Genomic DNA, 27,011 nt, shown 5'->3' with positions numbered 1-27,011 from the left:
GCTTAAGCTCTCTGGGCCTGAAGGTCCTCATACCTGAATCACAGGGTGTGTGAGAGCCAAAAGAAGATCATGTGTAACCCTGACCGAAGCCATGGTCACATGTGGCTCAGTCTCTGCTTAGAGTCTCGTTTTTTTTTTTTTAATTTTTTTTTTTCAACGTTTATTTATTTTTGGGACAGAGAGAGACAGAGTATGAACGGGGGAGGGGCAGAGAGAGAGGGAGACACAGAATCGGAAACAGGCTCCAGGCTCTGAGCCATCAGCCCAGAGCCCGACGCGGGGCTCGAACTCACGGGCCGCGAGATCGTGACCTGGCTGAAGTCGGACGCTTAACCGACTGCGCCACCCAGGCGCCCCTAGAGTCTCGTTTTAAAGAAATAGTCCGACAGCCCAAAAGTCATTGAAATAGGCTTTCCAGCTCTAACTGCATCCCCCCATAAAATGGCAAAGGGGACCATTTGTAGCTGGTGTTGGCACACCCCAGACCCTTTTCGTCCATTCTGTAATTTTCCCACAATGCACAATGTCAGTGGAGCTCTCCTGAGTACCCCTCGGGTGCTGTTTTCCTCTCTCTCTTTCTCCACCATTGCCACTTTCTCTTGGGTCTGTTTTTTTCTCTACCCATCTCACCGTTGCCGTGTCACAAAAAACCCAGCTGATCTGGAAATGAGCCGATGGAGATTCGGACAGGAAGTGGGTGGGGAGAGGTCATAGCAGGACACATGTTCTGAAATAACCCCACCGTACTGGTGAGGCAGAGGGCACGCGAGCAGAGGCTTTACAAAAATGGACTGTCTTCTTCGTTATGCAGTGGAGGAACCTAAAGCAGGAAGGTATGACCTGCCTAAGGTGCCTCTGAGGACCTAACCACTCTTAGCCAATGGGCGGTGACTGGGAAGATCCTTCCTATTTCCTCCGATGCCCCAAAAATCTAGCATTAAAAAGCCTGGGGATGGAAACACAGCTTCTGCCTGTCATTTTCCTGCCCTTCATTAAACGGACTGCCCTTCCCTTCCCTCCCCCCGACCCTCCATCTTTTGTCGAATCAATTCCCTTTGAAGGATGTCTTTCAGGTTATATACCTAGCACATAGTGCGTGCCAGGCTTGTAAGGAGCTGGACAATCAGAGACAAGAGACAGGTACTGTCCTCAGTTGCTCACGGACAAATAGAAGCAGGCTGCAACGGCGCATGACGGTGCCTGTAATAGAAGGAAGCACAGAATGCAATGAGCACATAGAGGAGGAGCTCTTAACCCATTCAGGGATCAGGGCGGACTTCCTGGAGGAGGTGTCATTATCTAATCTGCATGAGAATACTACTACCATCATATATTGAGCATTCACTATGATGATAATCTACACACCAAGCACTTTGCTAGGCGTTACCTCATTCGCTCTTCACAAAAGGCTAAGAGGCAGGTGTTACTGCCCTCGTTTCAGAAATGAGGAGACTGAACCTCAGAGAACTTCACTGACTCTCCCAAGGCCACGTACCTAAAAAGTAGCAGAGCTGTAATTCAAACACAGGCCTGTGTGACTCCATAGAGTATGCTTTGAACCACAGGCCACTGGGTACAGGTGTTTAAGATACGCACTGAACAAGCATCCACATCCGGGAGCGGCACTGGTCACATCGTAGGCAGAGTAACTTATACGATAGTGTTTAGGTGGACCCAGAGACTCAGGCCTCTTTGCTGACTCCTGGAGCAGCAGGAAGGAGCCTCCTGCTGACCCTGGCCCCTCCCTAGAGGGCAGGGGGGGAGTATGGGCACTGGGGGCAGTATGAGAGCACATGCCCCGTGGCTGGATGTGTGGACTGCCACGCCTGCTGCCCTCTAGGCTCTGGTTGTTCAGGTGAACAGGAGCATCTTAACTTGAAACTTTCACTTGGGGAAGGGGTACCTTTTCCTAAGTTGCACAGGGGTGTGGCATGGACCAAGGGTGTATCACTCTTCTGTGTCCCCTGCCCCATTACCTTCAGGGTTGGGGAGGACACAGCCACAGAACAATTTGAACCAACCTGGTGCAGAAATGCAGAGGTGAATAAGATAGTGGGTAGGTCCTCGAGGACCTTCCAGTCCAGTTTAGAAGCCCAGAATAAAGGCTCTCCTCTCAGGACCACCCTAGGCCCATCAAACTAATCCCCTGCTCTCTCTCTCTCTTCCTCCTCGGCAGACGGGCAGGATTGAACCCAACTACCCCAAGGTCTGTGGTCACCAAGGCAACGTGCTGGACATCAAGTGGAACCCATTCATTGACAACATCATTGCCTCGTGCTCAGAGGACACGTCGGTGAGCAGGAAGGGGCCTCCCCCCTGCTTCCTCCTGGAGGCCTCCCTTCCTAAACTCCTCTCTTTCTCCGTCTTTGCCCTTCTTCTGTCTTCTTTGTCACCCTTCCAGCCAGCCCCGGGGTGGGGAGGGAGCTAGGGAAAGGACAAAGAGAGCGAACCCACGGACCGTTTGGCAGATCTTGTGCTTTGAGTGTGATTTCCTTTGGAGGTGTCAATTTTGTAGGTGAGAATTAAAACAAGGAGTTTAGGTACGTGATTCGGCGCTCGTCGGTGGCCTCAAAAGGAGACCTTGCTCCCTGTGTGTGGTCTCCCTCCTGCCCACCCTGGGCTGGGAAGGACGCAGCTGGAGCTGGTGGGGCGGGAGGGCTCAGCGGTCGGTGCGCCAGGCACTGGGCTGGGCGGGAGAGGGGGGCCAGTGGGGGAGCCGTCCAGCCTTCTCGTCCGGGTGCAGAGAGCCCACAGAGGGGTGCGGCGACCCCAGCCAGCTCCGTCCCTGCCTGCTGAGGTGTTGGCGACAGTCATCAGCCGTGGGGGGAGCAAACACGCTGAAAGTGGGGGCTGCCTCCTACGGAGCTCCTCCTCTCAGTCTGAGCTGGAGTGTGTGTGGTGAGTCCTCCTGTGTGACAGGGGCACTGCCGCCCCCAAAGTGAGGGCCGGGAAGGTCACACAACTAGGAAGCCGAGGAGCAGTCCTCTAAGAGCTGGCTGGACAGCCCGTGCTCTCCCCGCTCAACCAAGTGACGTCATGACGCGAGTCCACACCGTCCAGGCTGGAAGCCTCTGCCCGCCCCCCCCCCGCCCCCGCCCCGGTGTCCCGGGTCTCACCAGGGCAGCCAGCTGGGAAAGAGAGGAGCAGTGACCAGCTTGACCCGGGGAGGGACAGACAAACCAGGGCTCTCAGAGCCCTGGCTCCACCTCTGGTCCAAGCTTCTGCCTGACTCAGCGGGAGGGAGGAAGGGTCGCTCGCCCTGACGGCCCTGCCCGGTTCTAGCTCAGCACCTTCTTGCTCTGTGAGTCAGGTGCCTTTTGCTCCAGGAGCCCGGCCAATAAACCAGCTCTCCACGCCCCGTGTCAGGAAAAGCATCAGGCCCCGGCCCCGACCACACCAGCCGAGCGGCCCTCTTCAGTGTCGCACGCACTGACCGAAGGACCGCGGTGTGCTCGCCGTGCTCCCGGGTGCTGCCCTTCAAAGGGAGCTCGGCTGTGGAATCCCACGGGCCGGGATTGAATCTTGGCATCACCGCTTGCCAGCTGGGTGACCAAGGGCGTGTGACTTACCCTCTCTGAGCCTCAGCTTTGCTCCTCTGGGTAACGGCAAGAGTGATCCGTGCCTCTGGCAGCCGCTGTGAGGGAGAAAGGAGGTCTGTGCCCAGCACTATGCCTGCTGGTCTCTGTGCCGTTCCGGAAACATCACCAGCAGAAGGGCGCCACTCGCTGAAGTGCAAGGCAGAATGAAGTCAGAGCGCTAGGCACACGGGGAGGCGGGATTCGTTTTGCCGGAAGGGCAGGCAGGGGACAGGGAGTTAGGGAAAGCTAACTGCAGGCAGAGAAGGGGCTGAAGGAGGCCCGGGGAGAAGGCACAGGCCTGCGGGCAGGGGCGGGGGGTGGGGGTGGGGGATAGTCCCCGGGCCACTGTAACAAAACACCAGACTGAGTGGCTTGTAAAGTGAGTCACTTGCTCACAGTTCTGGAGCTCAAGTCCGAGATCAGGTGCCAGCGTGGTCAGGGAAGGGCCCTCTTTTCCTTGTAGGCCCACATGGCAGAGGGGGCTGGGGTCCCTCTGGAGGCTCTGAAAAGGGCACTAATCCCACTTTTGAGGGCTCCACCCTCATGAGTTAGTCACATCCCAGAGGCCCTGAGTCCGCATACTGTCAGCTGAGGGGGTAGGATTTCAACATGAGTAGGGGACGCTGTGCACCCCAGGGATCAGGGAAGGGGAGCTGGCGGGCCGGAGGGCTCACGGCTGGCTCTGTAGAGGAGGCCCCCCCTCCCGGAGCCAAACAAGCCCTGGAATGTGGCTTGGCCACCCCAATGCTGGAGTAGCCCCTCCCGCAGAAGGTCCCTGAAGCCCGGGGGAAGCACCGAGTCCAAGGTCACGCAGGGAGGCGGGGCACAGGCGGGGCCAGAGCCCAGGTCTCCGGACTCCCAGGCAGCACTCCTCAGCACCTCACCAACAGTCTTAGGTTTACAGATGAGGAAACTGAGGCTCAGCGCCGCGAAGGCTGGCAGTTCAGATCCGTCAAACACTCAGCATTGACATCTCGGTGTCTTGTCTGAGCAGGCCCCGTACCGGGAACCCACGGAGGGCACACGGAGGGGAGGCATCCTCCGCAGGTCCTGGGATGTGCGGGGGAGGAGCCCGCACCTCCCAAGGTCAGGTGAGGAGGCCAGTCAGACCTGCCTCCATCAAAGCACCTCGAGGGGCAAGACACCCTTCCTCAACCCACTCCAGCCCAAATGACCAACTTCCTGCACACCAGCCGTGACATCCAGAACCAGGGTTAGGAGGTCAGTCAGCAGACCTACTAAGTGCCAGGTGCTGTGCTACTCACGGGGGGCTAGGGAGGGTACCCGCCGGCAAGGGCTAGAGAGGAGCTGTTTGAAGCAGATCCAGACCATGTCTCCAGGCGGTGCCTGCCCACCTCTTCTCACCCCTCCACTGCCCTCTGCTTGTCTCTCAGAACGTCCAGAGGACACTGAAGGGAGCCAGCCAGCCCTCCCAGCTCCGTAGCTCCTTTCCCATATGCCCCATCCCTGAAAATCCTCCAGTGAAATCCATCCCCTACGCCCCGACCCTCCCCCAGGGAGAGAGGAGGGCCTCGGGAGTCTGACCCCGTCCCGCCAGAGGTCCAGTGGAACATACCCAGGCCCTTTCCCGAGGGGCTCCCGTCCTGAGGGAGAGATAAGGGGCCATAACTCTCCCTGGCATCTGGCAGAATCCAGTTCTTTCCGCCGCTGGGTGATGTCACCTATTGTTGAACGGCTGTGCTTTTTATAGCTTCTGCTGCAGCTCGGGAGGGTGGCTGGCAGGCGGCGGGGAAGGGCTCTATGGGTTTCCAGCCTCGTGCTCCTAGCCTTCCCAGAGGGCCAGCAGCTGCAGAGAGAGGGAGAGGTTTCTGACATCTCAAGGAGAGGGAAAGGGTGGTCCCAGGGAGGGGCAGGGTGGGGGGAGAGGGAGGCAGGCCCCTCTCCCGGGCAGGCTGAGCTCAGCAGCTTTCCTCTGCCTTCTCTTCCTCTGCTCCTTTATCCGAAGGCTGCCCTCCCTCCCCACCCCCACCCTCAGAGAGGATGCCCCTCTCCCGAGGCACTGTGAGTGGGATGGGGCAGGATATCGGCCCTGCAGGGAAGCAGCCAGAAGCCACCCACCACCCTGCCCTTCCACACACACACACACACACACACACACCACCCTCTAGAGAACCAACACTTCTTGGAGCTAGAAGGGAGCAACGTACCCCTTTCAGAGATGGAAGGACAGGCACCCTGAGAGAGGTCGATGGCCTGGCTGGGGCCTCACCGACAGACCTGCCACTCAGGCTCAGGAGTCCATAGGCCTGGTTTCAAATCCTGGTTCTGCCCCTTCCCAGACCTGTGACTTTGGACCAGTTTCTTTTAACTCTCTGCACACAAGTTGCCCCCTGTAAAATGGAGATCATACTGGGTTCAGCATCAGAACGAAATACACCATGGTTCGTGTTTCTTGTCTACTGAGAACTCTCTCTAGAGCCCCTGGGGCAACCAGAGAGCTGGAGTCAGAGACCCAGTGCTCTTTCCATGTCATTCTTTGCTCGCTGGGCCCCCAAATAGGCCTTCTGTCACTGGTTTCCGGGTAAAGATGAAGCTGAATGGTGAACCTCAAAATCCAAGAGAGAAATCCCCCCACCCCTTCCAAACCAGGATTTCAGGGGTGATTTCGCATCTACCCAGCTCACCACCAGCTGGGGTAAGGGCTCCGCCAGGTCAGGGGATGACTCATGACTCATTGCTGAACCTGCTGATGATGTGATAGCAAGGCTTCTGGGCTTCTAGGATTCTTCCATTGCCTCATTCATTCAACAGGTATGTGCCAGGCACCATTCCTTGCGCTGAAGGCAAGAAGGGTGACAGGGGATCCTACCCCTGCATGGAGGAGTCGACCATCCAGGGGGATGGCCTGGCAGGTTGTCTGTGCCCTGGCACTGAGGAGCTGCTCTCTTTTTTGGAATCGATAGGCAGAAGGACAAACCGTGTCCTCTCTAAGGTGTCAGATTCAGTCCAGGCGAGAAGGAAGGAATGGGGGAAGCCGCTGAGGTCAGAGCGTGAATTTGAACAGAGCTTGTTAGACTGCAGAGCTCTCCCTTTGTTCGCCAGCTGCCCCCTCCCCAGGCACAGGGACACTTGGTTTTGTAACTTTATTAACCATCCTTATCAGCCGTCTCCCGTTAGCCTTGTCTGCCCAGCCTGCTGTCTCCCCCACAAAACTGTGAGCTGCTGAGATGAAGGACACCCTCTCCTGCCCCGTATCTGGTGTGTGTGACATAGGGAGCCATGGAACATATTTGGTTGCATTGAATGTAGCTGAGTTAAACAGGGCTCTGAGCCAGGGACCTGAAAAGGGGCGCAGCTGGCTTGCTAGAGAGAGTGTTTTGCCACCTTTCTCCACCCCTTCCTTCCAGAAATCCGGTTTGTCTGCCCTTACCAGGTTTCCTGTTGAATGGAAGTAACTTTCCAGAGCAACCTCTGAGCCGATTCACAGTGCTCCTCCCCCACGCGTTGGCTCTTTGCTTCAAACAAACCCTTGAAGACCAAGGGGTTGGAATTCCTTTTCCAGCGGCTTAGGCCCACTGTGAACTCTGGCTCCTCCTCTGAGCTCCCATGGCACAGGGTGCCAGCTATGTGCTATAGCAGGAGACCCAGCGTCTCGCCCCCTCGCCAGTGATACATTCGATGATGTCAAACGCAGGGGACTTCAGGAGATTAACTAGTATGGCCTCAGCGTGCAGATGAGAAAACTGGGGCCCGGGGAGGGAAGTGGCTGGTATCAGATGGGGGTGAGGCAAGGTGCCTCTCTCCCTCTCTGTAGGACATTTTCCATCGGGTCCCCCAAGCCCTGCCAGGGACCCTACACCTAACAGTCATTGGTGAAAACAGCTCTTTGGGCCTTCCCCTGCAGGCCTCGGCTCCATGGATGGGACTTGGATCCAGTTCAGAGGCACAGACACAACCTGCCGTCCCCATCCCCTTGGCTCAGCCCCTGGGTCCCTAGGCCGAGCTGTCATCCCAGCAAATCCGCTGCTGTGGCTAGAAAGCCTCAGACTCCCACGGACATGAAGCCCAGTGTAGTCTGACCCTACATGGTGCACATGTCTCTCTTCATCATCTAGACAAGGAGCCTGAGCCTCAGAGAGGTCAGCTGGCTTTCCAAGGTCATCCAGCAGCGAGTGGGATTAGAACCTGGGCGGAACCCCGCTTCACAGCTTCCCTCGCGCCTCTACCTTAGCCTGGCGTGGGACACGCCTCAGTTAGCTGACGCTCAGGAATTGGACTGTTCTGGAAATGGGCTCTTCCTGAGACCCGGCCCAAGCGAAGCTGCTTCCTGAGGCCTCCGTGACTAGTTGTGACACACATGGCTTCTGGCCTCCTCCGCTCCCTGCCGGCCTGCTCTACCCCGGTCAGGCTGCGGTTCCCCCAGCCACCGTGCCGGAGCCCCCCATGCACGCTGGTCCTGTGTCTGTCTCCTCCCCCCTCCCCACATCCCCAACCTCTCTTCTCAAACTTGGGCCAACATCCTGTCTTCTAGCCCTGCTCTGCCAAAACCCTCCCCACCCACCCTTAGCCCCCCTTCAGCTCTGTTTCCATGGGTTCTCTGCCCTTAATTGCCCCACTGTGTGCTGCTCAGGAGCAGGGCACCGGGCGAGCTCAGCACAATCCCCTGGCTAGCAGGACTCTGGCTCATAGAGGTGCGTGTGTGGAATGAATGAGTCTATAATCTCTGCTTCAGAGATCTCTCTCAGAGCCCAGAGGCCACTCTCCTGCCTCAGTCAACACTTAGGCACTGACTGCCTTGGTGTCCACGTGTATATACTCATCTGTTGTCCTCAGGACACGGTATAAGGTGCCCATAGACAGCATCCTCTGCCTCCAGACGTGTCCACACTGGCCTTTCATTACGACCCTCAAAGGCTCATCCCTTTGAGTCCAAAAGCTTCCAGAGCTTCCTCCTCCAGCGCAAACAATAAACACAGAAGACGATGCCGAGTATTTCTAGGAACCAAAGAAATGCAAACCCAAAGAGTGAGATGTCATTGTCAACCTACTGGGTGGACAGAAGTCTATTTTTGAAGGTAGAGTTGGAGACCTAGGTAAAGAAGTGCTCTCAGACTCTGTTGGTGAAAACTGGGACAGCTTTTCGGGGACAGTTTTACAGTGACTATTAAAAAATGAAACGCTTGTAGGCACGTGCCCTACAGAAATATCCACTCTCAAGCTTGTATTACAGGACTGTTCGGCACAGAGTGAATTGTAACAGGGACAAAAGTGGGCAGAACCCTGGTGTCCGTTAATAGAGGCTGATTAAACCCATCCTGGCACAGTCACGCATCAGATGCCCCCCCCCCCCCGCCCCGGCCACTTAATAAGATAAGGTAAATCCATGTGTCCTGGTGTGGAAAGATGTCCACTACCTGTTACGGGAGAAAAGCAAGTTGCAGAAGAACATGCGTAACGGCCTCCCTCTGCGTAAAAGACAAAAAAGTGTGGGGTGTGTGGTTTGTTGGGTCCTGCTGGGTCCCCTATCACCTCGCTCGCCCAACCCCCACCACCATGCAGGGCTGTGTGCGAGCTCTGGGCTTTGTTTTGTTGGTTTTAAGTAATCTCTACCCCCAACATGGGGTTCAGACTCATGACCCCCAAGATCAAGAATCACACGCTCTACCAACTGAACCAGCCAGGCGCCTCCTGAGCGCTGGGCTTTCGCAGAGAGCTGGAGCAACCAAAGGCGATTACCATGTCAGAAAAATATCGCGAACTGTCCCCTAATTATAACTGTTTCTTGAGTGTGTTGTTTAAACATTTTTTTTTTTGAGATTTATTTTTTAAGTAAATTCTACATCCGGTGTGGGGCTCAAACTCACAACCCTGAGATCAGGAGTCACATGTTCTACCGACTGAGCCAGCCAGGTGCCCTGAGTGGTTTGTTGTTGTTGTTTTAATGTGTATTTATTTTTGAGAGAGACAGAGACAGCGCGTGAGTAGGAGAGAGAGAGAAGCAGACACAGAATCCGAAGCAGGCTCCAGGCTCTGAGCTGTCAGCACAGAGCCCGATATGGGGCTCGAAACCACGTACTATGAGATCATGACCTGAGTGGAAGTCAAATGCTTAACCAGCTGAGCCACCCAGGCGCCCCACTGAGTGGTTTTTTTTTTTAAGTTTATTTATTTATTTATTTTGAGAAAAAAAGAGAGATGTGGGAGGGGCAGAGAGAGAGAGAGAGGAGAGAGAGAATCCCAAACAGGCTCCATACCATCAGCACAGAGCCTGGCTCAGGGCTCAAACTCACGGACCGTGAGATCATGACCTGAGTGGAAGTCAAGAGTTGGACGCTTAACCAAGTGAGCCACCCAGCAACCGGCCCCCACCCCGAGTGTATTTTTTTAACAGAATGATACACCTAAGGGTGACCCCAAACCTTTGATTGAACCTGCCTTTCTCACACCATGCCTCCCACATCTGCGTGTGCAGAGCTGGGTCTTCCGGGGAAACACACATGATGTGGGAAATACTCATTGCTCGAATCTGCAGGGGGAAACATCAAGAAGGGAAACCGCCAAGGGAATTCCCTCAGGGGTGCCCCCAGTTCCCAGCCTTCTCCCCTGTCCCTAGGACTGTCTTTGGCTTTCCCTGTTTACTCATGGGCTTCGGAATTATCATTGAACAGCTAACATCGCATAATGACATAACATATTAATTTGTTGCCCTAGTGTTGGCCACTTTGAGTGTTTCTAAATTTTCTGTGTTGCAATGAACACCTTCATGCATGGAGATTTTTGCTTATATTGGATTTTCAGAGTGAAATTACTAGGTCAAAGGATACAACATAAATGTCTTTATGGTTCCTACTAAAGATTGCTAAATTGCTTCCAAAAGAGTTACTCTGATTTATAATACTACCAACACCGATGGAATCTACAAGTTCCAGGAGATAATCTTGCCAACCCCTGGCCCTTGTCCCCTCCCGGGGTGGCTATTTTGGAAGGTTATAAATGGTATCTCAAAGCTGTTTTTCCCATTTGTCTCCTTACTGGCCAAGGTGGAGTTCAGATTTTCAAAAGATTTGCTTTAAAGGTGTCCTAAATGGCAGTCACGTGTGTTCTTTCCTCTCCAGGGAGCACGCAACCGATGGCATTGCTGACGACAACAATTGTAATGAGGACTAGAACTCCTTAGGTCTTTAGAGCACTTTACAGTTTACAGACTTTGCCAACCAGCATCTCGTTTGATTCTACCGGTAGGCAAAGCAAGGCAAAGGGTTTCCTCTCCCGTTTGTAGAGGAGACAGTTGCAACCGCTCAGGGTATGTTTGGCCAGAGACACGGAAGTCCCCCACGGCTAACGTCAGTAATGAGGGGGACACAGAGATGGCAGAGAAACTGCGCACGTCCTCTCTCTGGGGCCACACGGCCTCTGCTCTCTGCTTCTCCGTGTGTCCCCCCTTCGCTTGGCCCATCATCTTTCTGCTGCTTCTTCTTCTTTTTTTTTAGTTTATTTATTTATTTGAGAGAGACAGAGACGGCGTGAGTGGGGGAGGGGCAGAGAGAGAGAGGGAGAGCGAGAATCCCGAGGAGGCTTCTCGCTGTCAGCACAGAGCCCGACGCGGGGCTCGAACTCACGAAACCGTGAGATCATGACCTGAGCCTAACCCGAGAGTCAGATGCTTAACCGACTGAGCCACCCAGGCCTCCGGAAGACTGCGAATAGTGGCAGCATCCAGGCTCTGCCCATCCTCCCGGGGGGCTCCAGCGTCCCATCCACCTCTGCCCCTTAGTTCTTCATCTCTCAGGAGAGACTCCGGGCCTCCCAGCCTCCCAGATGGCTTTTCCTCTGCTCACGTGTCCACCCTTGGTGGGGGGCACAGTAAGGGACGGCTCCATGGGGTATCAGCAGAGTTGCTGGGACAGAGGTCAGAGCTCTTAGAAGGGTGTGGGAAGGGAAGTGGAGGCAGGCTTTTAATACAACACTGGCCAAAAGCTGATTACTGTGTGGCCCTCTGGGACAAACTAGACTGTAGCAATATCCCGGCAGTATGAGTTGTCTAGGGCTGCAGAGGCCTGCCAGAGAAACCCCCCCAAAGCCACAAGAGATGGTCACCTTCCTCTTGAAGTGCACCCCGGAGCCTCCCCCGGGCCTCAGTCAGGCGCTACCCGCCTCACTGGCCAGCAGATGCCTCCCTGGGCAGATCTGGGAAGCCTGGTGTCCGAAGGAGGGGGCCGTCAGGGGCTTCTCCTGACCCTGCCCACCCAGCCCTCCGTTCCCCCCCCCCCCCCCCCCGTCTGCAGGTGCGGATCTGGGAGATCCCCGAGGGTGGGTTGAAGCGGAACATGACAGAGGCTCTCCTCGAGCTGCACGGGCACAGCCGGCGCGTGGGGCTGGTCGAGTGGCACCCCACGACCAACAACATCCTCTTCAGTGCCGGCTATGACTACAAGGTGAGCTGCTAGGCCGCGGCTGCGGGGAGGGGGTGGGGGTGGGGGGAGCAATGTGGGTCTTGAGGAGCTGCCTGTAGGGGCCACTGTTACCTTCCAGAGCACGTTCATCAGCGTTGTCCCACCCGCCTGTCCATTCATTCGTTCAGTCGCTGCACACCGCCGGGCATCTTCTGTGCGCCCTGTCTTTCCCGGGGTCCACGGAGGCTGCCTGTCTGGCTTCTCTGGCTCCTACGGGTTGGAAGAGAATGCCCACTCCGTGCCCACACCCTCTGCCGGGCCCCTTCTTAAATCTAGAAAAAGGAGCAAAGTTGGTGGAGGGAAGAGAACAGCACGGGGCCCTGGCCAGGAACATGAATCCTTCTTGCTGGTAGCAGAAACCGATCCCGGCTCGGGCTGGGATCTGCCGAGGGACAGTAGTGGATTTGCGCAGCAGGGAGCATCAGCCTCTGACATAGAGTTTAACGCCACCCCCCCGCCTCCCAGCGCACCCCGACCCGGCACGGGGCGTCTCTCCCGGGGCCGCCGGGTGCAGACCGGGACAGGCGCCTCACGGCGCAGCCGCAGGGCTGACCCTGCCTCCGGCATGCCCACCCCCCTGGCAGGTCCTCATCTGGAACCTGGACGTGGGTGAGCCGGTGAAGATGATAGACTGTCACTCAGATGTGATCCTCTGCATGTCCTTCAACACCGACGGCAGCCTGCTCACCACCACGTGCAAGGACAAGAAGCTTCGCGTGATTGAGCCACGCTCTGGCCGCGTCCTGCAGGTGAAGCCCCACCGTCTTTGAGGGGAAGGGAAGGTGTCGGGATGTGGGGCTTGGCTTTCAGGCAGGCCTAGAGGAAAAGGCTGTGCCAGCTCCCCTTCTCCCACGCACCTGGCCTGCACCCCTGCTGACCTTGTGGATTCTGGGTGCTTCTCGGGGCCCTGCTTAGACTGGGTGGGGAGAGACCTCAGCACCCTTTCTCATCCCCACTGCACCCCTCTCCCCAGATGGGCTTCTTCTGGCCTGCTCCGGGGGCAGAACTGGTGGCACCCTTCGGGGCACAAATCCTTGGGTATCGCCCAAGCCCCATCGTGGGCACAGGAGAGGGGATTTGGGACTCGCTACCCAGGCACCTGCGTGGGGACCGGCCTGAGGGAGATGGCTCAGGGCACCAGCCCCAGAGACGGCGCCAAGCGGGGAGGTTGATGGAGAATTTAGCTCCACCTTGATCTTTGAGTGTTCCGGGTCTTGACCGCGAGGAAGGGATTAGATGCCGTTGGGGAGTAAGAAATGAACTTCTCAAGCACCCACTGTGTGCCGGCCGTGGGGCATACATGGATGGAATGGGAGGGAAACTTTGGGAGAAATGTGAGGTTTACCTCCTACCCAAGAAAGGACCGATGCTTGACCCGGCTGTGTTTCTCTCAGAAGAGTCTGAAGTGGCAAGACCAAAAAGCCACCTACTACCACCATCGCAGGGAATAACACTCATAGTTATTAGCATCATTAGCATTAACCGCCATTTACTCAGAGCTCCCCGTGTGGCGTGCACTGTACCAAGGGCTCCAGGACATTACTCCTTTAATCCTCACGACAGCCTTTAAGGGGGGGGGGGGGGGGGGGGGGGGTGGCTCGGCTGCTCTTCCCCCTTTCACGCCGGGGAACTGAGCCTTGGAGGGGGGTAGAGACGGACACTCAGTTACGGGCAGAGTTATATGTGGATCCTGAGAAACTTAACAGAAGACCATGGAGGAGGGGAAGGGGGCAAACCATAAGAGACCCTATATACTGAGAAGAAACTGAGGGGGAATCGGGGGTGGGGGAGAGGGGAAAGCGGGTGACGGGCATGGAGGAGGGCACCTGTTGGGATGAGCACTGGGTGTTGCGTGGAACCCAGTTTGACAATAAATTATATAGAAATAATATAATAATAATAATAAATTTAAAAAAATTTTTTTTAAAGAATTCAGACCAAGCTGGGGTGGGAGGGGGGTGGGTCCAGAACCCATGCTGAGCGGAGAAGAAGTTAAGGAGCTGAGAACCCAAGCTCCACCCCACAGACGCGACGCGGGCCAGAGGGGTGGGACTCCTCGGGGCCACCCTTCTTTGACAGACGTGGAACTGAAATCCAGAGCAGGTGACGCCAGCCTGAGTCTTTGCACCACCCCGCCAGCCTCTGGTACCCGACCTGATGCTGACTCATGCAGGCAAAGGGCTGTTGCATGTTAGGAGGAGAAGGAAGGGACGAGAGCCGAGAGGCAGGGGGAGTGGAGGTGAGGATGGCCCTGTTAGAAGGAGCCCTGAGTGAAGCAAGTTATCGAGAAGTGACCCCGTGAGTCCCCTGTGCTCCCTGGGCTCCTGGTCCCAGGGCTCTCTTGCTCCACAGCACCTCACCTGGCTTCCTCTGGCGGCTGTGACAAATCACCACAAACAGTGGCTTACAGCTCTCTCTCTCAGCTCTGGAGGCTCTGGGAGAGAACCCTTCCTCGCCTCTTCCAGCTTCTGATGGCGGCTGGCCTCCTCGGCTGGGAGCCACATCCTCCAGTCTCTGCCTCTGGAGTCACATCACCTTCTCCTCTGAGTGTCTGTATCCCTCACCTCTTACAAGGATGCTCGCCGTGACCTTTAGGTGATCCAGGGGAGTTAAGGACCCCATATCACAGATTCCAGGGACTAAGGCATGGACATATCTTTTGGGGGCCCCCATTGAGCCTACTACGGTTTCCTAGTATCCAGCGGCCGTGGCTTAGCAGCTTTCTCTGTCCCTGCCAGGAGGCAAACTGCAAAAACCACAGAGTGAACCGAGTGGTGTTCCTGGGAAACATGAAGCGACTGCTCACGACAGGGGTCTCCAGGTGGAACACGAGACAAATCGCCCTCTGGGACCAGGTCAGCCACGGGGAGGCCAGGCGGTGACACGAAAGAGTTGTAGTCCTGGGGGCTGTGCTGGGGTTGGGGAAGGTAAGGGGTCGTCCTGCCTGGACGTAAGCTGATATGGGCCTTCTTCCCTGCAGGAGGACCTATCCATGCCCCTGATCGAGGAGGAAATTGATGGGCTGTCGGGCCTCCTGTTCCCCTTCTACGATGCTGACACCCACATGCTCTACCTGGCTGGAAAGGTAGTCAAAGATTGGGGGGTGGGGAGCGCTGGGGCAGCCTGTTGGCCCACCATTGTGCCCCTGCTCCTGCCCTACCCCCTGAGGAGAGCCAAGCTAACCTCTCTGGTCGTCTCTCTCACTCTCTTCGATCGAAACCCGCCCTCAGGTCTGATACTCATTCTTACTGAAGTGTCAGTGACTGACAGTTCCCTCCGAGGTGCACTGGGGTGGGGTGGACACCGGGATAAGGCTCAGAGCCTGAAGTGTAGAGCGCAGTGACTAATGACGGCATTCGAAGCACCTGCCGTGAGCTTTTTGGCAAACATGGCCTCGTCTATCACAAACACTGTCTACACGCACACACCACCTCCACCCCATCACCCCATAAGTCCCCTGTGACGACCGGCCACGGGTCTAGAGGCCAGGTCTCCCTGGTCTTTGGACCACCGCTGAGGCTTTCTGCAGCAGACCCCCAGGACCGGGGCCTGCTCAGCCCAGCCCACCCCCGCCCCCACTTTCCTCACCTCCCTCTCTCCCTGCCCCCAGGGAGATGGAAACATCCGGTACTACGAGATCAGCACTGAGAAGCCCTTCTTGAGTTACCTCATGGAGTTCCGCTCCCCAGCCCCGCAGAAAGGCCTAGGTAAGGGGGTCCAGAGGCTTCCATGGCTGTTATGCTATAGAACAAGAGACTGGATGTTTGGTTCATGGGTCACCCCTGCCTTTAAATGAAAATCAGAGCCAGAAGCCCACAGCTCATGGGCAGTCAGAACCTGCAGATGCTGCCCCTGGGAAGGTCCGCCTGCCCTTCTTTGCCAGCCTGTCACCACCCACCTGACTGACTGTCATTCCATGGTGCCTGACATCCTCCATCACCTCTGGTCATCAGCGGCCCACACGGGCTTCATTCCCATTTGCAGATGGGGATGCTGGCGCTCCAGGTGGCTCTGAACTCTTGTAAGGTGGTTGAAAAACTAAAGGTCAGAGAAAAGTCTGGGTCCAGACACTTTCCTGAAGGCTTTAGGAAGCCAGGACCCCAGTCTCCAGGAGCAGCTCTGTCCCTGCCTGAGAGGACAGGAGGAAGTCCCAGGGTGTCCCCATCCCTGCACCCCCAGGCTCCCCAGCCTCTAAGCAAATCCTTCAGAGGGTCCAGAATTGATGGAGCGTAGTGAGTTCTTCACACCCCCCGTTCTACCACCGCTAAAGTCTTACAGCAAAAGTTTCATTCCTCTCAACTGGCATTGCATATGATTCAGCAATTTCCTGTTTGGGGTCAGAATCGGCCCGTTGGAAGAAGTTTCTTCGGGGGCCCCGTTCCCTCCTTACCTCGGAGCCCGAGTCTGGCTTGTTCCCTCTGGGGATCCGGTGCTACGGATACGGCCTGAGAGCCAGCTTCCAGACCATCAGTGCCGGAAGGGCCCGAGAGCCCACCTCAGTGACTGGCAACAAGATGGCGGCCCTGAGACAGGCCCAGTGACCATTCCATTGACTTCACCCCTCCCCGACTCTGTCGTCTCCTCCTCCTCCTCCTCACTGTCACCTCTTGGTCAAGTAGAATACAAAGCATCCTGGACAGTAGAGTCAGACCTAGGTCGACGTTCTGGCTCAAATGTGTAGCTCACCCTTCTGAGGCTCAGTTTCCCCGTCTGTAAAATAGGGAAAAATCAAGCCTACCTTTCAGGGCTATTGTAAAGCTTAGATGGAGAGCACCTGGCCGAACACCTGGCTCCTCCTGCCCTTTCACACCGTCGTTCAACAAACACTTACTGGGTATCAGCCGTGTGGCAGCCTCTAGACTCAGTGGGAAACAGTGCAGAACCCAGCCTTCCTCTTGGGATCTCACATTCCACTGAAGGGAGACAGACAGTGCAGAACCCAGCCTTCCTCTTGGGATCTCACATTCCACTGAAGGGAGACAGACAGTCAACACCTAAGGAAGGAAAATACTGGATGGTAATAAGGTCTAGGCAGAGAATCAAATGAGGCAATAGAACAGGGAGCGACTGGGGGCTATTTTAGACCAGGTAGTCAAGGAAGGCCTCGCCGTGGAGGTGACCTTTTCGGCCAAGATCCGAAAAGCAGGAAAGAGGAAGAGTAGGACCAGCAGGAAGGATCATCGATGCAAAGTCCCTGGGGCAGGAATGAGCCTGGCATATTCTAGAAACAGAACGGAGGTCCGGGTGACTAAGCGTGGACTCTCTGACATGGCAGAAAATGGGGAGAGGCTTGGGACATGAATCTGGAGCTTAGGGCAGAGGCCGGATGCCATGAGATGGGTTAGAAAGGTATAATCACGAGGGGTCTTCGGAGAAACAGAGCTGCTGGCTTCCCGGAGACCCAGGAAAGCTGGAGGTGACGTTCGGTCCACGTCCGAAGATCTGAGAACCAGGAGAGCTGATGGTGTGAATCCCAGCCTAAGGACAGGAGAAGGTGACAGGAGCTGTCCCAGCTCAAACAATGAGGCAGGAGCAAAAGGGGTGACTTCCTCCCTCCTCTGCCTTTTGTTGTATTGTCAGACCCTCAACGGATTGGAAGAGGAGGGCAGTCTTCTTTCCTGAGCCCACTGATACATACAGCCATCCGTCACACAGGGGAAGGAGTTTGGGTTTTACTGGGAACCCACTGGAGGCCTTTCTTTGTCTTAAGCAGGCGGGTGGGAGATGGGACAGCATGACGCAATCTGAAATGTTAGTCCAAGATTGCTCTGGCTTCTGTAGGGAGAACGGATTTTGAAAGGACAGGAGGGAGGCAGAGAGACTGGTTTGGAGGCCACTGTGGACTTCTAGCCAAGAAACGATGGTAACTAAGGAGGCTGCAGGAAAAGGATGGTAACTAAGGAGGAGGCGGGAAGATGGGGAGAAGATGAATCCAGGTGTTTCGGAAGTCGAGTCAGCAGGACTTGAGGAGGAGAGAGGAACCAAGGAGAACTGTCTCTCCTCGCCCCCGTCACCTGCGGCCACTGCAAAGCCTCTGCCGTGAGCCAGGCACCTTTCACAGGTTCAGAGTGGCTGGGTAACTCACCCCGGGCAGGTCACCTAGATCCTGCATGGCAGAGCCAGAATTCAAAACCAGCCCTACTGGCTCTAAATCCCACCTGGGTACCATGATAGTACTTCCCTGCGGCTCCTAGAATTCCTGTATCTGGAAGAGCAGACCTCCATTCCAGTCAAGGAGAGCTGCAACCTTAACTCCTATTCACATCACAGAAGAAGAAACTAACATCCCCTGCGCTCATGAGGGTGGCAGGCAGTCAATGAGCATCTTCTGGCCCAATCCCCTGACCGTCTCGTGAAGGGTCATACTGTTCTCCTCTAACCCGCCAAGGAACCTGAAGCCTTCAGAGAGGCAGTGATCTACCCAAGACCTTCCCAACCAGAAAGAGGGGCAGAGTCAGGACTCAGAACCAGGTGTGTCCGACCCCAAAGCTTGTGTTCCTAACCCCACACCGCACTGCTTCCTCGGTGGGCGTCGAGTAGAGGCAGCCGTTAGGAACGCTGTGGCCAGTGGGGACACACAGATAATACATGCACCAGGCATGCGCACCCTGTCAGTCCTAGATACACAACTCGACAGCAGTCTCGGGCTCTAGGGTGCGTGGAGAAAGGGTTCTCTCTCCTTTGTTCTCTCTGAGGACCAGAAACACAGAGGCTTAGGGGAGCTAGTTTATTTCAGGTGACAGGCTCAGGGTGCCTGGGTGGCTCAGGGGGTTGAGCATCCGACTTCGGCCCAGGTCATGACCTCACGGTTCGTGGGTTCAAACCCCACGTCGGGCTTTGTGCTGACAATACAGAGCCCACTTCGCATTCTCTGTCTTCCTGTCTCTGCCCCTCCCCAGCTCTCCCTCTCTCTCTCTCTCTCTCTCTCATAAATAAATAAACATTTTTTAAAAACCTTAAAAAAAGAAACAAAAAAGGTGACAGGCTCTGTGGCTCTGCCCCAGCCATACTCTGTGACCTGGGGCAAGCCCCTTCCCCTAGACCCTTAGGAGTTTCATCTATAAAAAGAATGGAATAGACTAAACTATCCCAACAGCCCCTTCCAGCTATAAAAGGCCCCATTTCTAAAGCATGCACCCTGGTGAGGTAGGACTGGCTTATTTGAGACGTTACTACTTAGAGACAGGGTCTGACTCAAGAAGTCCCCGGTCCACCTGCTGCCTTCAGCATAGAGCATTGCCTCCAGACCTAAGTGCTCAAGGACACTCTTGATCAAGGACATCGGGGAGGAGGGGTGCTGACGGGGATCCCTGGGACCCCATGGAGCCACGTGTGCCTGTCCACAGGGGTCATGCCCAAGCACGGGCTGGATGTGTCGGCTTGCGAGGTGTTCCGCTTCTACAAGCTGGTGACTCTCAAGGGCCTGATTGAGCCCATCTCCATGATCGTACCCCGGAGGGTGAGTGGGGCCATGCTGGGCTCCAAAGGGACCCCCCGCATTGAATCCTAGCTGGCTCGCCACGGACTGCAAGCCTGAGGAGCCCAGAAGAAGGTCCTGTGGACTGGGGTCTTCAGGCCCAATCTGGGGTGGGAGTTGGGGGCCGTTCTAGGGTGGGGTCAGTCTGGCTTGCTAACGAATGCAGGGTGGGGATTCCACATGGGAGACACCTGAGTGCAAAGGCTTGGAGGCGGGACGGCGGGAGCTGGGCGGGAGGTCAGCGAGGAGAACCGGCTGCTGAACAGCAGGGGTTCTCTCAGCGGCCCCTATGTGTCCACTCTTCTGCTACCCTCACTGCAGTCGGATTCCTACCAGGAAGACATTTACCCCATGACGCCAGGCACGGAGCCAGCTCTGACCCCTGATGAATGGCTGGGGGGCATCAACCGAGGTACCGTGCGGGTGGGCTTCCCGGAAGAGGCTCCGAGAACTGCAGCTTTTGCCTTCACTCGAGTTCACCCATTTCCCCTTTGCATGGCCTCTGCTCGACTCCCCCACGCTCGGCCAGCTGCCAAGGATGGTGTGAATGAAAAACACCATCACTCGACACTCGACCAACCTGCCAGTGTGAACGTTTCCCTTGCCTTTCGTAGATCCCGTGCTCATGTCTTTGAAGGAAGGCTATAAGAAGTCCTCAAAAATGGTATTTAAGGCTCCCATCAAAGAAAAGAAGAGCGTTGTGGTCAATGGAATAGATTTATTAGAGAATGTCCCACCCAGGACAGAGAACGAGGTAAGGAATATAAGTTATTACCTCCACAGGTCCTAGAAGAGCGAGACCTTTACATTTCAATTATGGGCTGCAGGCCTTTAAGCCGACTGCATCTGGGGCATTTTTCTTTCTGTGACAAATGCCATAAGTAGCCTGCTATTGGCTTCCGTTGCCTCTGACCCCAGTAAATAGAGGCTGGGATGTGGTAGCGATATTGATGCCCCACCCCCAGCCCTCGCATTCACTAGCCCACGCAGTTCCGTGGCTCATGAATCCGTTTCGGAACGTCGCTGTCATTTGCTGTTCCGGGAGTTATAAATTCCTGGCTAACAGAGGAAAGCCTGGCCTCAGGCATTACAGCGCGGCCTTCCTCCCTGGCACCGCGGCAGCGACGGGGTCTGACAATTTCCTGTTTGGTGGGGAAGAGGCTGTGTTTATGAAAGTACTCTCTGTACCATTTAGAAGGAGGGCATGTCATCCAGGGACAGCCATAGCTGGGTCTTACCCATGCCCCCCGAAGGCTTCTCCTTTCAATGGTACCCCCAGTCCCGGGTGTCAATACCAGGGACTGAGTTCAGCCCAGCCAGGGTTCACAGATGGCTGCCCTGTGCCAGGCACGTGGCTCGATGCCACTGGAGTAGAGATGACTACTTGGACTCCACTGCATTTGATTCCGGGCTCGGCCGTTTCCTGGCCGTGCCCGAGCAAGTTTTCTGACCTTTCTCGTGGTAAAATGGGGATATGAAATGCGGTGAGCATTAAAGAGATATTTTCTAAGAGACTAGCACTCTTCCTGGCCCATATTCAGTGCTCAATGAGGCTAACTGTACAGGTATCTATTGCTGTGTCAAACATCACCCCAAAACTTAATTCTTAAACCCACAAACCTTTATTATCTCATAGTATCTCATAATGGATGCCCATGGCTCAAGGTCTGTCATGAGGCCGTGTGGTTAAACTGTCAGCTGGGCTGCTGTCACATCTGAAGGCTCAGCTGTGAAAGGAGCTGCTTCTGAGTTCATTCGCATGGTTGCTGAAAGGACGCATTCGCTCACAGGTTGTTGGACAGAGGGTTTCGGTTCCTCGTGGGCTATCAGCCAGAGGCCTCCCTCAGGTCCTTACCGTATGGACCTCTCCATAGGACAGCTCACAGCGTGGCAGCTGGTATCCCGCGGAGTGAGCAAGAGAAGGTGTCCAAGATGGAAGTCATAGTTTTTTTGAAAATGACAGACCATCACTTCTACCATTTTCTATTCATTTGAAGCAAGTTACTAGGCCCAGTCCACCCTCGAGGGGAGGGGATAACACAGTGGCCATCTTGGAGGTTTCTTGTCACACCAACTTAACGATCATCACTATTATTTGTCAAACGAAGACTATTCCTGACCTCTGGGACCTCACAGTCTTGAAGGGAAATTTGAAAGACAGACTGACAATTGCTATAAGATACGTTTCGTACCACTGTAGGGGGATGTTCCGATTCCTAGGGTTGGGTGGAATCATGGGATAAATGAGATTTGCTTCAAAATAATCCCTGGAGGCAGCGGGACAGGTGAATTGGGTAGGAGTAGAGATGAGGCAAAAATGGTCACGTGTTATTTCTTGAAGCCAGTTGATGAGTTCTTGGAGGCTCATAGGGTGGTTCTTTCCACCCTAGTATATATTTGGCATTTTCCACTTAAAAAAAAACCACTTTTTAAGCACACTGAGAAGGTAGAGGTAGGAGAGTTAGCTGCGATAGTCCAGGTGGGCCATAACAAGTGCCTGAGGTCGGTTCTAGTACCCAGCGTGGAAGAGGCAGGGGTGAGCAGCGGTGAAATCAAGTAACATTGAGCTATGACTGCTTTGTATGAACCAAAACCGACCTGAAGGAAAGTTTTCAAGGGTCTCTGAGCAGGCGACACAGATACCACAACCTGCACTAAAGCTCGTGCACCTTCCTTATTGTGAAGAAACTCGCTCAGAGCCTGCTGACTCTGGGTTTACCCACAGTTTCAACCACCGCCGCCGATTGGGATCAACCGGCTAGGCATTTAGGCTGTAAATGGTGGGCACAGTGGTCTAAGTGTGAAGAGAAACTGGAAGTGTGGCACAGAAGAGAAGACTTACGGTTATACGCCTCTGAATGTTACTAAAATTCATTTTACCCAATCTTACTAAAATTCGCTGTTGCTAATTGTACACTTAGAATGAGTGGCATTTATGGTATGCGAATTACACCTCAGTACGGCTGTTTTTTCTTCTAAACGAAACCTGACCAAAAGGTTAGGCAAAGAATATTCGAGAACTTGGAAGCCACAGGAGTGTGTGGAATCATTTAGCACAGGGGCAAATAGCACATCATCCCTCTGAACAGATGTAACCGGTACCGATTTGATTTAAAAAAAAAAAAAAAAGTCACTTAAAGAAAGAATCATAGGGGCGCCTGGGTGGCTCAGTCGATTAAGCATCCGACTTCGGCTTAGGTCCAGATCCCACGGTTCGCGAGTTCGAGCCCCTCATCGGGCTCTGTGCTGACAGCTCGGAGCCCGGAGCCTGCTTCGGATTCTCTGTCTCCCTCTCCTTGTCCCTCCCCCACTTCACACTCTGTCTCTCTGTCTCTCAAAAATAAATAAAGATTGGGGGCGCCTGGGTGGCTCAGTCGGTTGAGCGTCCGACTTTGGCTCAGGTCATGATCTCACAGCTTGTGAGTTCGAGCCCCGCGTCGGGCTCTGAGCCTGGGGCCTGCTTCTGCTTACGTGTCTCCCTCCCTCTCTGCCCCTAACCCACTCGCATTCTGTCTCTGTCTCTCTCAAAAATAAATATTAAAAATTGAAAGAAAGAAGGAAAAAGAAAGAAAGATTAAAAAAAAAAATAAGACTTTTAGAAAGGTTCCCTTTCAGTGGAATCTGAAAGCCAGTGCCTGGATGGCTTAGTGGATAGAACATATGATTCTTAATCTCAGCGTCGTGAGTTCAAGCCCCACGTTGTGCTTGAAACCTACTTAAATAATAATAATAATATGGGCACCTGGGTGCCTCAGTCAGTTAAGCGTCTGACTTCAGCTCAGGTCACGACGCCACAGTTCACGAGTTCAAGTCCCGCATCGGGCTCTGTGCTGTCAGTGCAGAGCCCGATTCAGATCCTCTGTCTCTCTCTCTCTCTCTCTGCCCCTCCCTGCTGGCTTTCTCTCTCTGTCTCAAAACTGAATAAACATTTAAAAATTAATAATAATAAAGGTCCCCATTCCAAATGGCAAGTAAGAGTATTATGTCTGCCCCCCTAAAAGGGTGAGCTTGAGATATTTGGGAAAGGGGCCCATGTGGACTCTCTCATACCTTCCCAGGGAAGTAGGAGCCATGAGCTGGGTCCAGAGAAGGGCATGCTGCAGGGACAAGAGCCTCCGGGGACTAAAGCGGGGGCAGGGGGAGGCCTGGGAGAGAAGGGCAGAGGCTGATGGGGAACAGGGGCGGGCACGATACCCACTCAGGAAATTGCCTTCTCACCTGCTCTCTCCCGGCCGCCCTGGCCCCTCTCTTCCTCCACCCCAGCTCCTCCGAATGTTCTTCCGGCAGCAGGATGAGATCCGGCGGTTGAAAGAAGAGCTGGCCCAGAAGGACATCCGCATTCGGCAGCTGCAGCTGGAACTGAAAAACTTGCGCAACAGCCCCAAGAACTGTTAGCTCGCCGGCTGGGCTGCCTTCTAAGCTGACCTCCGATCTCTCCGTGGTTTCTACTCGTCCCTTAACTTCCCCTCCTCCGGTGACCCCAGGGACATAGCCGGGACTGGAGCTGGGGACAGCCTGAGGACCCCACCTGCCGCCTCCAGGACTGGAAGCTGACCTTTGATCTCTTGACCTCATGCTAATAAAGTCCCCAGCCTCTCCTGGAGACCCACCCTTTGGCGGCCACCCCAGGAGCCAGCTTCTCCCCTGCGGGGCAAAGAGCACGGGCTCCCTGAGGGGTGTCCTCAATGGACCAGGGAGCAGACGGGGAGGCCAGGACCCCCAGTACTCACAGAACTTGAACTTTTGTCGCCGGGACATCTCGGCACTCCCCGCTGGGGCTCCCAACATCCCCGCTGGACTGCACAGAAAGGGCTGGATTACAGGCATCAGCTGTTTTGCCTCCCCTCCCCGCACCTCCCTTTCTTCCCCGGCAGCCAGCCCCACAAGGCTCACTCACCTGACAAGGGTTGCAAGCAGCCCGGCTCCTTTCTGTCTCTCGCCCCCCTCTCTCTTGTCTTCAGGGAATTAAGAGGATTGCTCGCCAAGGCCATAATGACCCCTTGCCTTCCCATGATTCTCTTCAAAGCTCTTGGAAACACCCTTCTCCCATGTAACTTGTGAGGTAGGCAGGGTAGGGAATAGTGTCCCCGTTTCACAAAGGACAGAACTGAGGGTTGCAATGGGGAAGTGACTTACTAAGTCACCCGGAAGGTCAACAGTTGGCCCAGGACCAGGACCCAGTGTATCCAGACTCCGGACCAGAGCCCTTCCCAGTGGCTCCCACACGGGCTTCGCCAGTGCCCAGGTCTCTGTGGAGAATGAGAACCGGCAGCCACTGCTCCCGTCTGCCCAACACTAGTAATGCCAATGTGTCACACTGCCTAGTTGAGGCCCTCCACACTCAGTGCCCCTCTACCCTCCTGGCCCCCACCTTCTGCTCTTACTCCCCAGGTGACTCCCTCAGATGAGGCCTCTTCCTCCTGGAAGCTGAGGCTGAGAAGGGTGGAGCTCGGCCCTGGGGAAGGCAGAGCAGGGGTCTGACCACTTGAGGGCTGCTCCACGTGTGCCCCTCACCGCTTGTGTCTCAGCCACTTTCAGCCTTACACTTGTACAATGACCACAGCCCCTCGCGTCCGTATAGCACTTTAAAGTTTACGCGGTTCTTTGACACGTAGGGTCTCGGTTGAGCCTCACATCCGCTCCAAGAAGTAGGGAGCATCCTCCCTCCATTTTGCAGCTGAGGAAACAGGAGTGGCCCAAGGTCACGCAACTCTTTGCGATGCCAGATTTCATTTGGTCTTCTACACATTTTCTTTTTTCTTCCCTTGTTTTCTCCCTTCATTGCCCACTACCCACCGAGTCTATAAACACTGCTCTCAGAAAAGTCACAGTCTGGGGGTGAGATCTGGCCTGCGGGGGGGGGGGGGGGGGTCAAGAAACGGGTGTCTACTCCTCTCTCGTTAGCATTATGCCCCCACACCTGCTTGTCCCTTGGCTGCCCTGCAGCACATCCATCCACAGAGGCCAGGGCTCCCTAAGCGCCACCCCCCCACGTGACCTGGGCGGGGAAAGCCCCACCCCTTGGGCTTTTCCTCCAAGAACCCTCCACCCTCTCCGCCAGCTAAAGCAGGGTCTCCTCGCCCTCCACCCCCTGCAGCTAGACAGTGTCCCCTCTCATCTCCTCACACTTCTTGACCGTTTTTTTCTTCCCCGGTGACCTTTGTGGTCTTTTGTGATTATTTATGCTGCCTCCCAAGGATAGAATTGAAATAAAAGGTTTTCAACTTCTCACACCCGGGCACGACCATCTCATTTAACCCCAGTGGCTCCTGCCCTTGGTCACCATGGTATCTTGATGGTCCGCTTCCCAGCCACAGCTCCTTGCCTTTCTGGAACAACGAGCCACGTCTGTATCTACAGATATAATGTGACACTTTTGTTCGTCTACAGCAAGGCTTCTGAAGCAGCACTAACTGACATTTGGGGCCAGATAATTCTTTTCTGTGAGGGCCGTCCTATTCACTGTAAGATATTTAGCAGGACCCGTCAGATGCCATAGCAACCCCTCCCCAGTGGTGATGAACAAAAATGTCTCCAGATATGACCCAGTGTCCCCTAGGATGTGAGCATCACCCCCAGTTGAGAACCACTGTTCTCCAGATACTCGGTAAGCATCCGCTCTGGATGAAGCCCTGTGTTGAGGCCGGGGGACACCGATGTCTTACACTGGAAGGATGCCTTCCAGTTTACAAAGCAGCCCTAGCTGCTATGGTCTAATATCATTTCCATTTTCAAGAAGAGCTGTCAAATCCAGAGCAATGACACGTTCAAGGTCATTGAGCTGGTATAGTAGGGAAGACACAGATCTTCTGACCCCGGAGCCAGAAGACGCACATGCTTCCGGTCTGCCAGCCAGGCTCAGCGTCGAGCAGAATCTGTTCTGAGAGGAGGGCCGGGGACCCATCATGAGACAAGGGGAGAAGGGCGGGAGCCGCCAGGCCTCTGGGAGACACTGTCTCACCAAGCCAGGATTGTCACGGAGCAGAGTAGTCAGGCAGCTAAGTGGAGAGACGTGTAGCAGTGTGGATGCCATAGGGAACTCAGAAGAGCCACAGGAAAGCAAGGAAAGTCTTAGAAAAGAGGGCTGGAGAGGAAATGGCAAAGGGCTGCAGAGAAGCATTGGGCAGGATGCCGGGGACTGGCGGGGTGGTCCAAGCCCAGATCTGCCTCTGACGGGCTGTGCGACATTGAGTAATTTGCTACCCCTCTCTGGACCTCACTCTCTCTTTCTATAAAATGAGGGAATAGGACAATTTTAGGGTTCCTTCCCGGTCTAACACTTAAGTGTCCATTATGCCAGCAGTCGAGAGAATGGGACAAATCTCCAAGAGCCCCCGGCATCCAGCATAAGTAGTGCAAACAAATATGTCAGGAGAAGAGAAACAGCAGAACAGTATCATGTGCAGATTTGGGTGCAGGAAAGCACTTTTGCTAAACATGAGTTTGAAGAAAGACACCCCTAGAGTTTCTGCTGTAGATCAATTCACGAAGTCCTGGGCTTGGAAAAAATATCAAGGTCGCCGTGAGTTACTGAGAGTTCCG

The 27,011-nt window shown here is 55.0% G+C and overlaps 1 protein-coding gene and 1 long non-coding RNA gene across 5 annotated transcripts in view; one reads left to right on the top strand and one right to left on the bottom strand.

Annotated features, from left to right (window-relative positions):
- The window catches only part of CORO2B (coronin 2B), a 132,769-nt gene extending 107,069 nt beyond the window's left edge, over positions 1 to 25,700 (top strand). For 3 of the 4 annotated variants that reach the window (XM_043554054.1, XM_043554055.1, XM_043554056.1), the window contains 10 exons: positions 2,177 to 2,293; positions 11,825 to 11,974; positions 12,577 to 12,741; positions 14,731 to 14,847; positions 14,973 to 15,077; positions 15,603 to 15,699; positions 19,339 to 19,451; positions 19,791 to 19,881; positions 20,084 to 20,223; positions 23,733 to 25,700. In XM_043554054.1, coding sequence (XP_043409989.1) covers positions 2,177 to 2,293; positions 11,825 to 11,974; positions 12,577 to 12,741; positions 14,731 to 14,847; positions 14,973 to 15,077; positions 15,603 to 15,699; positions 19,339 to 19,451; positions 19,791 to 19,881; positions 20,084 to 20,223; positions 23,733 to 23,864 — 1,227 coding nt within the window. In that variant the 3' untranslated portion in view covers positions 23,865 to 25,700. Of the gene's footprint in view, positions 1 to 2,176; positions 2,294 to 11,824; positions 11,975 to 12,576; positions 12,742 to 14,730; positions 14,848 to 14,972; positions 15,078 to 15,602; positions 15,700 to 19,338; positions 19,452 to 19,790; positions 19,882 to 20,083; positions 20,224 to 21,105; positions 21,260 to 23,732 lie in introns of all 4 variants that reach the window. The other variant, XR_006293025.1, reaches the window with a different exon arrangement.
- LOC122467617 lies at positions 709 to 5,256 on the bottom strand. Its single transcript, XR_006293028.1, has 3 exons — positions 5,155 to 5,256; positions 3,570 to 3,725; positions 709 to 1,200 (listed from the first exon to the last, which is right to left on the bottom strand). It is a non-coding gene; the product is annotated as an uncharacterized LOC122467617 (long non-coding RNA).
- Positions 25,701 to 27,011: the final 1,311 nt, after the last annotated feature.

Source organism: Prionailurus bengalensis, chromosome B3 (assembly GCF_016509475.1).
Source record: "Prionailurus bengalensis isolate Pbe53 chromosome B3, Fcat_Pben_1.1_paternal_pri, whole genome shotgun sequence".
Lineage (NCBI taxonomy): Eukaryota > Metazoa > Chordata > Mammalia > Carnivora > Felidae > Prionailurus > Prionailurus bengalensis.
Note: the sequence above shows the minus strand (reverse complement) of the source record. Positions and strands in the feature narration are given on the sequence as shown.